Below are 11,629 nucleotides of genomic sequence, written 5' to 3' on the forward strand. Positions count from 1 at the left end.
TACACCCTTTGCATACAGTGCAAGAAGTCTAGCCGCACTGGGGTCCATGCAGTGGACACCACAAACAGGGCCACGGCGACAAAGGGACTAAAATATAAATATCAAAAATACAATACAACTGGTGCCAAGATTTTTCACCGCAGTGAATAAATACATAAACTCACATAGATTGCTCGCATGCTTTAAAGATCTGGTGATCGCCTGTTATTTAACACGGACCGCTGAATTTCTTCTCTCCTTCTTTTAGGTATATCTGTGCATGACGAGAGATGCTGCAAAACGTGGAGGGGTCGTGGTAGGGGTGGGAACCTTCAGGCACTTCACGATCCGTTCAAATTCAGATTCTGGAAGTTACGATCTGATTCCTAAACGATTCTTGATCTACATTTTTACCCATTTAATTCTTCTGCTGTGCAAATGCATTTTTTACAACATAACTGTCCTAAACATCAGTTACTATGCTTTTTGTTTATAGAAAAGTAGATGTGTGAATCTTGGTTTTACAACTCAATTGAAGTTATTCACAGTTCATTATGAACATTATCAACTCAATATCATAATGCTTCTTGCTCTCAGTTTTCAATATTATTGCACATGTTATTATTGTTTTAATTATACAAGTAGGTTAAAACAATAAAATTTAAAATAATCATTCTTTAAGTATCTGAATGTTTACAGACAATAGTTTTGTTTTTTTACCTCTGCATTATTGCCGTTTGATTATTACTGATGTGGTCACACACGGTGACAGCTTTAGCAAGGTTCATTCAGACTAATGCACAGATCTGAAAAGATAACCAACTCTGTATCAACTTCATATAAAAATTATGCAAAAATGCAAGTGCACTTATCCGCAGCCATGACCAGCCGCTTCAGGACAAACAAACATAAAGCGCACGTGAAAGTCTGTCAGTGAGCGAGTTTTGCGCATCTGTTAGTTCCGCATTCCAAACAGTACAAGTGAAAGTATATGAGAGTGTAAGCACACACACACACTGTCAAGCAACATGCACCTGCCTCACATCACAAAGTCAGCAATGAATGAATCGTGCAAAGTCTCAAACATGCAGAGAAAAAAAAAAAAAAAAAAAAAACAAGCACAGAATCGATTCAGAAATATTTGGAATTGATTGAGAATCTTTGAAGAGATGCATCAGAGAATCCATTTTGACCTCCCACCCCTAGGTTGTGGGGACGCGACCCCCCAGCAGATTATGCTGGAGAGACACACGCAAAGAAAACTGGTCAATTTAATATAAGAAACTGATAAAATGACAACTTAAGGAGATTAGGCACAAATTTGCTTATATGGGTTCTCTTCTACACATGAGCTCTGTGTGTTTATATAACAGTGTAGCCCTGGGGCCCCGTCATAATAGTCTACACCGGGGCCCAAGATTAATATGTTACGTCACTGAATACATCAAAACTGAAAACACTTTTTTGAAATACTGAAGCAATTATCGGGATGTAGTATCTACCAGTTATGTTATATTGTCAAACAAACTAAGGTGAATTTCTCATTTCATGCCAGCTTTAAGAGTTGATTTAGCAATTCAGTACTCATCAATTAAATTAAAATCATGATTAACTGATAGTTTCTGCAGATAAAGTCTTAAAGAGCACTAAATCTACCCCTTTAGCTGACTATTTATCCTATATAATACACAAAATATGTAAATACGTAAATGATTGACTCTTATTGACTTACACTGCGTGGAATAGAAAACTCTCAAAATATCTTCTTTTGCAATCTAGTCATACAAATTTGGCACAATGTGATAATTAATTTTTGTGTAAATTATCGCTTTAAGGAAGGCACAGTTGGCCTGGTTTGCTTTTTGGTGCCAGTGTACCCTTCAGAGCTAGAGAACAAAGAAGCCCTCAAAATGGTTATTTGTAATGCAAACCGCTTCAGTGATTCAGCAAAGTAATCCTACCATGATATCTTTCCTTCAACAACAAACAACGGGCAATCCTGAAGACAATCTACGGACTGGCACTTACGATCCAACCTGCAAAGTAGGTACTACAGAAAACTCTACTGCCTCTCGCCATCTATAAATAGTAGATTTCTGAAGTACCATTAGATTCAAGTTCGTACAATTAACAGTGAGATCATACTTTAGATGTCATCAAAAGTAAACTTTGGAAGTTTCACTCAACTGAAAAACTAAATTAAGGTAGAAAGGAAAGAGAAATTGGTCTCTGTGGGTTGATAGCTCTAGGTAGTTTGTTCATTGAAATTAATACTGAAAACAGAAACTGCGAGTGAGATGCAGTACAGGGAAATTGTGCATTCATTTAATTCAGGCCTCAGGCATGCCTCGAGGGCTGCAAAGAGCCAGAACCACCACTGCTTGCACACCATGATACTTTTGAAGACAGTGTTGAATAGAACATAAACATGGCAGTGCACTGCAGTCACTAAACATTATCAGTTTACCCCAAATTAAAATCTCCGTCATCATTTACTAACCAGTATGCTGTTGCAAACCTGTTTGAATATTTATTTCTGACAACATAAATGGAGGGTTTTTTTTCTGTACGTTAAAGGGGAACGGCGGCTGAGTATTTCATTCTGCTTTCACTGCCCTGTAATTGACAAACACAGACAGAATCGCTGGAATGCAGTCTTAAAATTAATTTACATGATTTGGTACAATTTGGATGTATAAATCAAAAGTAAGGCACTACTATTAAAATCAACACTTAAATCAGATTCTTCACTACAACAAAACAGTTTGGTTTAACTTAAAAAATGTGGTTTATTAAATGTGGTATATTTATATTATAAGTCTAGCTTAATATATAATAAATAAAAAAATATATAGATATTCCATTTTTTTGAACACAGAATCTTAAAATTTCTAAATAATAAATGATAATATCCTACATATCATACCCATCTTTTTGATTATTACACATTTTATATTAATGTTCTGTTCACAAGCTACACAGCTATTAAAATAATGCTGTATACATAAACAATTATTTATATAAAATATACAAAAATATTACTAGTGTATTATTCTATTGTGGAAATACTAGAGAGCTTCGCTATTGCCTTTTTAGTTTTCCAGTGAGATAATTTGTTTAAAAAATGTTTTTTTAAAGTAAGTTAAGAAACTAAGTCTATAACATTTCTTTTAACATTTATAATGTAAAATACAAAACAATTCCATACAAGAAATATTAAGACGTATCCTAGGAAGTTACATAAACATAAAATAACAGATATAAATTTTTGTTCAATTACAGTGCATATTTTGAAAAAGGTGCTTATATTGAGACCATAGATACCAGCTGTCCAGTTCAAATCTATTAAAATCTTAATGCAGTTACAGAAATGTGGTTTTATATGGTTCTAACATACAGTATACCACAAGAAGTCTAGTTATGACTGAAATATATATATATATATATATATATATGTGTGTATGTGTGTGTGTGTGTGTGTGTGTGTGTATGAATGAATGAATGAATGAATGATTGCTGAAACTGAGAGAACTATTCCAGCCACTGAAAGAATTTACGAACATGGCACAAAAAGAGAGGGTGTGCTCCCATGGTCCTTTGTGTTCAGTTAAGTCAGATGGGAACCAGTGACAATAGTCCAGCTCTGAAAGCATGTGGAAATGCTTTTTCCCATGTGTCAAAGAGGCATCAAAACTGAGCTCACAGTAAGAAAACACATACGATCATCAAACGCTTAGTGAATCTGACATCAGTTCCTCTGAATCATCTTCACTACACAGTGAGATCATTTTAAAGCCAAAACAAAACCCTTGAAAAAGCTCTTCAATAACTAACCCCCATGCAGCCTCCCACACTGCTCTGGGTGCCAGGTTCTTTGACATGGAAATTAAAAAGAGGGGAGGGCGAAGATCTCAAGGATCAGCTGCTTCTGAATTAGGACTTGTGTTTTCGGATACCATGATTTACTCGAGGGAAAAAAAACAACAACTATAAACTCATTTCCAGGAGCTCAATATAATATCCTAACAGAAAGGGATCCCTGGTCTCGTTTTTATAAGTCAACAAATATCCTACAACTAAAACTAGAGGCAAATTTAAAGTCTGCCAAAGTTTTGCAAATGCATGTTAATTCATGCAGCATGAAGAGCAGTGAGTGCCCATGTCCCGGCCTGTTAGAGGATGTGACACATGATTCATTGTCAAAAGATTTGACTTAATGCTGGATGATCTGCGTAAACCCTCTTGAGAACGAAACAACTACAAGAATTGGACGAAATAACACCCCGAAAATAAGCGTAGCTAATCGACTATATCAAGAAGCAAAACTTGCGCCATTTCGGCTCGGGAGCTTTCATAAAACAAAACAAGCACATCTGTTTTAAACTCGTAACTTACTGTGATGGTAACTTCATGCTTTTTCAGTCGATACTTCAAACTCTTCATGTTTTCTCTTTGGTTGTATGAATAAACAGTAACTTCTCGGTTAGTATTTCAATAAATTACAACGACAGTTAGGTTTTACGGTTTAGTTTGATTACGCAAAAACAACTTTTAACGTCTGACAACACACTGCGAGTTTCACCTGACGCGAAACAAGCAGTAGGCTTATCTGGACCCGTTTCCTTACCGACAACGCCGCGGCCCAATGGTGGTGATGGACGCGGAATAAATTACGTTCGAGCCAATCATACGTTAGAGGGGGCGGGACTTCCTCGTGGTTCCAGCAGCGTTTGAAATTGTAGCAGGGAACAACAGGAGATGCTGTTGTGCTCCTGACGCCATTCTTACCTGGAAAAGGCAGGACTTGTCTGCGATAGAGGTAATTGAGATAGTGTGAAAAATATGTATTTGATAACAAGACCTGGATTAGCTTGAGTGGAGCCGTAACAGTCAAGGAAAGAAAGCTGTTTGGTACGAAAAAGGTTGCCTATATATTATAATTAATTTTTTCCGATTAGTTTTATTTTATTATACAGTTTTATTATATCTTTGAAATGTGTTCAGTCGCCGGTGTTAAATATTCCTAAATGACATTCTGGAATACAATTTGCAATACAAAAAAAATTTTTTTTATACCTTTCATTTTTTTAGGATAGGCTAGCCGATTCTTATGTATATCATTTGTTATATTTGTGCCACTTAAGAGATGTGTTGCCCCCTACTGGCCTTGAAAAGAACTAAAGAAACGAGAAAACCCCCTTCATGAAACTGGTGAGTCAGTTGTGTTGAAACGCCAGGAACACGTTACTTGAACGAGAGTGTGTTTTGCTTAAAAACACACACAAATAAAAACATATAAATGAATGAAGCGTACATCATATTTCGCTATTCAATATTTTTTTGATTTATATAGAACACACTGAGAGACGGAAAATCAAACTTTGCCATTGTTGGATCTATTTTTTTTCCATGCTGGGTTACCATAGATTTTGTCCAGGAAGTGAAACGGAAATATTTATAAGAAGAGGCCTGATTGTCCTTGTAGAAGCCCTAGGGTCAAGCTCATAGAGTTATTCAGCAGGAAATTGACTTTCTCACTGCCAAGTTTTGGTTCATGGACAAAGTACTGTCAGAGCAATATTGACAAGACAATTTAATCATATGTTAGCAATCTGCCTCTGAAAGATTGTTGACACACATCTTTCACATAATTTCAAAAAATTGGATGAAAACAATAAATTAATGACAGATAATTTTAGCATTCACAACATTTTAGTTTAGTTTTGTTCAGTTATGTACTTTTACTTTACTGTGAAAATCACATTTTAATCACTCGAGTCAGGACAAATAGAAACCAGTAGTTTAGTTTAGTGGTCAGTAGTTCAGTGGTCAAGAAAAAATATTATTTTTACTTAATTTTTTTTCCATTCACCAACAGGGCATTCGTTTTTACAAATCAAGGATGACACTAATGTTTCCACACTCCTGTAGGCAATGTCTTTGTGACCTTCAACTGGTAGTGAGAAATTCGGCGGGGTAGTTTTTTAGCTGGAAGGAAGAATAATTCACTCTTGTCAAGTTTAAGCTGTCATGCAGGCTTTTTGAGATTACATATCCAGGAACAGAAGGGGAGGATGAGATGTAAAATGTAATGTCATTTCACGGCTCTAGTCAGGAAAAGGGGAAAATGATTCAAAAAAAATTTTCAGTTGCTTTCATATTATTTTTTTCAATTATTTCAATCTTATCTACTTCCGAATTTCATGTTTAATTCACTTTTACTTGCTGATTCATTATAACTATTTGTGAAATGCACTAGCAATGTTTAAAAGTGAATCCTACGCCACGTTTTGTATTTGTTTTTTCAGTGTGCTACAGGTCCACTACTTAAAGATGTGTTGACATCAGAAGTAAGATCAATACCAGAGATCTCAGGGGAGAGAGGACGGGGATGAGATCAAAAGGGCAGGTTCACAAGGTTGAGTAAAGCACTAAAGCGTTTTCTTGTCTGAGACGTATAACAAGCATGATATATAAACGCTGGTCGCGGTTACTGTAGCTCAACCGGCTGAACCTGGTACTAGTATCACCGGGGTCATGGGTTAAATTCAGAGAATACACAGACATTGATAAAATACCCTGAATGAAGTCCTTATCGCCGTGGACAGTAAAGAGAGGATCCATTGTGTGTTCGTTCCAAAACATCAAACACATCTTTCATTTGCCCATGCAAACAAAGCCCAAGCTTAATGAGTCTCCCAAATGTTTAAAAAAAAAAAATCTTAGTGGATGTTATTTCTATAGACCACAGTAGATGTTGTCATCACACAGAAAATGTGTCTGTATTGTTCAAACTGTTCTAAACTTTTAGAGGATTTATTATGAGACTTCGAAGCCTCAATACAAAGATAAAAAATAAAACAGACATGATTAAATAGAATCCACTTTTCATTTGTAAAGGTCAAACAATTAGGATTATTTATACTGATAATAAAAATAAATTACAACGGAATTAAATCACTGTTCGGAAATACAAGCGACCCAATTATAACACATGCGATACAGTACATTCACTTCTTTTTGGTTTATACTGTTAGTGAATACATCCAATAGACTGTGGGTAGAATACACACATCCAAACGGACAAATTAGATTTCAATGTGATGAAATTCTTATCTAGATCATAATGGGAATACGCTGATTTGATGATGTGCATTAGGAAGTGACTAGTATAGCATAACTCCAAACCCACTCAGTAATAGGAAACCGTGTCTCCACAGGAAATCCTGTTAACAATGGGGATCCTGATTATATTAGCATACTCAGAGAGAGACTAAAGCGAGCTTTGCGATATCGACAAACATCTATGGGCAAATTGGTGAATTTGCATCCACGCAGCACTGAGTCATTTAACATTCATACCTCTCCACATGTGACCGCATCTCGTGAAAAAAAAAAAAAAAAGCTAAGTGCATGGAAAGTTTGTTGTAGTACCAGCAGCAATAATGGTATTGTCCGAAAACAAATCGTCTGCTTTTGTACACAAACAGGACAAATGCAGAATTGCACTTTGTTTTGATTCTGTCTCTAGGCATGTAGACAAACAAACAGTATTCGAATGACATTTAAGTGAACGCATTAAAATGAGGGCAGCAGAGTTATAGGAGCCAGAATTGTGCCTGCTGCTTTGTTTTTGAAGGATACTTTTGGTTTGGCCTTCAGTGGGAAAATATTTGCATCCAAAAAAAGAGTGACTGCTGGCCAGACTGTTCCTCACAGTCCGCTGACCTCTACAGACTAAACACGGGAGTGTGACGTACCATAGCCAACAGAGCATCATCAAAAGCATCACTTCTGTGCCGGGTGTCCATTAAAAGGCTCCTGTGCGAGCGTGACGGTAAACAGCAGCAGATGTACCGTCTTTTCAGGTCTTCCAAATTGCCTGCAAATGACCGTCATTAGCTTACTGTGCAAGCGATTTAAAGCAACCTCAATTTAACAAGACGTTAAGCGTTCTCATCAGTTTTGAACCCGATCGCCCCTTTCTGGGTAATTACCTGCATGCCACAGAGCTGTCATTTCCACTGGACACAAGAACACGTTTGGATGTGTGCAAAGAGACCGATATGGCCTCGCCCAACTGAACCAAACATATTTCCCCCTGTTTTCCAGATTGCTTTGATTCGCAAAGCTCTGATCAGGGTGGATGGAGGTATCTTGTGGGAGTTTCTGTCAGGAATGCTAATTGAGAACGAGACAAGACTGACCGGGAAGTAGCGTGAGAGGGACATTCAGAGAGTTGTCAATCAGTGAGTGCGGGAGAAAAGGGGAACGAGAAAATTGGACTGAAACTTTCATTTTGGCTTTTCCTCAGCCGGGTGGCTTGCGTATTCATCCTTATTAAGAGGTGTAAGGTTAACTGATGTTGCTGAGAAAGTTTAGTAGGTTTAGAATAGTAAATGGCTTGTGATTACGTAGCTACAAAGGGTAGATAGGGCTAGTGTCACTTTCTTTTTACTATTAATATTACTTAAGGTAGGTTTATTTTGTAATGTCAAATTTTGTATTGGATTTTAAAAGCCTAACTTTCAAACATTTTCTGAATTTAGCTTTTTGACCCAAATAGATAGATGAATAAATAAATAATGTTCACTGGACAAATTCTCTGTTGATTGATCAATAGCACGTGTATTTAAGTTTGCCATTAAACAACTTCTTATATGCTTTTCAACTACATTTAAACTATGCAACATAAAATAATTTATAAAACAGCAAAAACATCAAAGGTAATATCCTAGAATATCAAACCAAAGTTGCCCTGGCCTCAGTGTGATGTAAAATATCCTTTTCCTGAAAACACAGTTGAGCCTTTAGGTTTAAATCTAGCAGGATCAGTGTGGTTTTAATGTGCCCGCTTGTTACCCAACGGCTATAGCAAAATGATGATCCTGGAATTTAATTTTGAAAATTCACGAAGAATTAAGGGGGTTTTAAACAATACGTTTGTTCACAAAATCCCTGCTAGGAAAAAATGGAAATTTGACCAAAAGCCTAAATTATATTTGCTCAGACATAATCTTCAGAAACATGCATGGTCTCTTATATATTCTGTCTTTACTAAGGTCAGATTTTTTTATTTAATTTAAATAGATTTCAATTTAACACTCAGAAAAAAGGCATACACAGTTACCCCTAGATCTGAGACGTAAAGCGCACAATACTGTATTTAACATTTCATGGAAGAGGAACTGTTAAAATATGCACTGAATGGTATTATGCCTTTAGCTGCATTTTTGTTGTTGTTGTTTTTTTTTGAAACGCAAAATTAAAGTAACATTTTATATCGACAGTTAGGCTACTTTAAAACAGTGTTTCACATGAACAAACACCAAGACATTCGCTCCATACAACTGTAGACCATGCTTATACTTATAAAGATGCCAGTTCTATTCTTATTCGCTCACCCTCATGTTGTCCCAAACCCGCGAACTGCATCCCGTTTGAGTTCCACTGCAAACATAAAGCCATATATACTTGTATTATATATACCATATATTACCTCAAAAAAACACGAGGCTGAGTAAATAATGACTGACGGTTACATTTCGGCTAAAATAACCCCTTTAACAAGGAATGCCGTTTGTTCCTCAGGACTGGTTTCGCGCGGGATACTCGTTTCTCTCAAACTCGGAGAAACAGGTCCTTCAGTTTTTTCCTGAACTCTTTACGCATAAGACAGTAGATAAGCGGGTTCAGACAGCTGTTCGCGTGCGCCAGGCACACGGTCACCGGGAAAACATAGGTATGAACGATATAGTACGATTTATCCCAATACACGGCGTTGAATTTCACCAGCACGCCCCAAAACGTTATGGCGTGGTTGGGCATCCAGCAGAGGAAGAACGACAAGACCACGATGGTGACGGACTTTGTGACCTGCGTTCTTCGCTTCGAGTTGTTCTTCATGCTCCGCTGTCGGATGAGCCTCAAGAGCAGCAGATAACTGATGGACACTATTGCCATCGGCAGAATAAAAGCGATCAGTATTTTCTGGATATGATAGACCGCCAACCAATACTGTCCGTCGGGGAAGCGCAGCAAACAAAGTTTTTCGCCGGCCACGTTGGTGACTGTGGAGAAGATGGAGGTCGGCGCGGTGGCCACGGTGGCCAGGGACCACAGGACGACACTGACCCACCTGATCGAGCAGCTGGTCTGTCTGCTGCTGTCCTTCAGAGCCGAAGCCACTGACCAGTACCGCGTGATGCTCATCGCGGTCAGGAAGAAGACGCTCGCGTACATGTTCATCACGGTCACCGACAGGATGATCTTGCACATGGCGTCTCCGAACGGCCAGCTGAAGTCCAGCGCCGTGTCCACGGCCCAGAAAGGCAAAGTCAACACAAACTGAAAATCCGTCACGGCCAGATTGAGAATAAAAAAGTTGATTTTGGACGTGCGTCTCTCTTGCCTCACGCGAATAAAGAAGAACACCAACAGGTTCCCGATCAGACCAACGACGCAGACCACCGAGTAGGTGATGGAGATCAAGCATCTCAGCGCCGCACTCCCATCGGCGGACACGTCGATGTCCTCCAGGCTTTTAAAGCGCTCGCGATCACTGATTGATCTGTTGATCACGCCGCTCTGATTACCGTCTCCCATTGTATCCAGCGATTTCACTACTTCAGCGTTGCCCGTAACCACGAACAATGCAGCGCATGCACAGATTCATATTTACTTATCTGTAGTTAAAATGCCTATTGTTTAATCGGATTTATTGGGTAAGTTTCGACTTTTTAAATGATAACTGGCAAAGCATCACTCGTCTTTCATCGCCACGCAGACGAGATCAAGGTTCTGAAACTGTTGAGCACAATGCGGCGCGGGCTACAATTTATCTCGGGCGCTTTTTAAATGTGCCCGCCCACCGAGAACAGCGATTCGTCTTCCGTTTGATTGACAGGACGACGCCAAATAAAAACGTACAAAACCCTGGTGAGTTTTTAGGTTTTTACCATTATAAAATCACGTACATAAATTAGATAAAATATATATATCACGTACATAAATTAGATAAAATATTATATATATATATATATATATATATATATATATATATATATATATATATATATATATATATATTATAAAACCGTGTAAATAAATATTTATTAAGAGTTTAATAGCTGTGCAGTTAATATTTATATCTTATGTAAATATTATATATAGCCTAATATCATATTTAGTTTCATCATAGTTACTAAACTTGATAGACAGTATTAAACTCTCTGTTTTAATCATAGCACACACTTATAAATCAACAGGCATTCAAGTATAATAACCTCTGAAGAAGAATAATGACTAAAATCTGTCAATACACAGACAGTCATAAGTTAAAATTTGCTGAAATCAATAGAGATGAGAAGAGGTGAATATTGCCATCTTGGTACGTTTTCACTGCCATCTGCTGTTCACGTGTAAATTTACACCAGTTTTTCCTCAAGGCTTGAGGTAAGTTGTTCAAGTTGACTGTCAAATTAGTGCATCAATACTGCCTGATACTGAAGGTTTCCCACCTGACACTTGAAGGAATCACATAAACCTATGCACTTATTTTAAAATTTATTTTAAAGGTAGAAAAGATATACAATATTCATTCGGTGCATGTGTTATTAAAATGACTGGCGGGCTATAGAACAAAATGGAA

The 11,629-nt window shown here is 37.5% G+C and overlaps 2 protein-coding genes across 2 annotated transcripts in view; both read right to left on the reverse strand.

Moving 5' to 3' along the window:
- Positions 1–4,598, reverse strand: part of uacab (uveal autoantigen with coiled-coil domains and ankyrin repeats b) — a 40,594-nt gene extending 35,996 nt beyond the window's left edge. Inside the window, exon 1 of the mRNA XM_043243903.1 lies at positions 4,375–4,598. Coding sequence (XP_043099838.1) covers positions 4,375–4,422 — 48 coding nt within the window. The 5' untranslated portion in view covers positions 4,423–4,598. The remainder of the gene's footprint in view (positions 1–4,374) is intronic.
- Positions 4,599–6,797: 2,199 nt separating this feature from the next.
- rxfp3.3a1 (relaxin family peptide receptor 3.3a1) lies at positions 6,798–10,887 on the reverse strand. The gene has a single exon (XM_043243905.1). It carries the CDS (start codon positions 10,582–10,584, stop codon positions 9,601–9,603), a length of 984 nt encoding a protein of 327 aa, XP_043099840.1. The 5' UTR covers positions 10,585–10,887; the 3' UTR covers positions 6,798–9,600.
- Between the last annotated feature and the right edge of the window lie 742 nt (positions 10,888–11,629).

Source organism: Puntigrus tetrazona, chromosome 7 (genome assembly GCF_018831695.1).
Source record: "Puntigrus tetrazona isolate hp1 chromosome 7, ASM1883169v1, whole genome shotgun sequence".
NCBI classification, from domain to species: domain Eukaryota; kingdom Metazoa; phylum Chordata; class Actinopteri; order Cypriniformes; family Cyprinidae; genus Puntigrus; species Puntigrus tetrazona.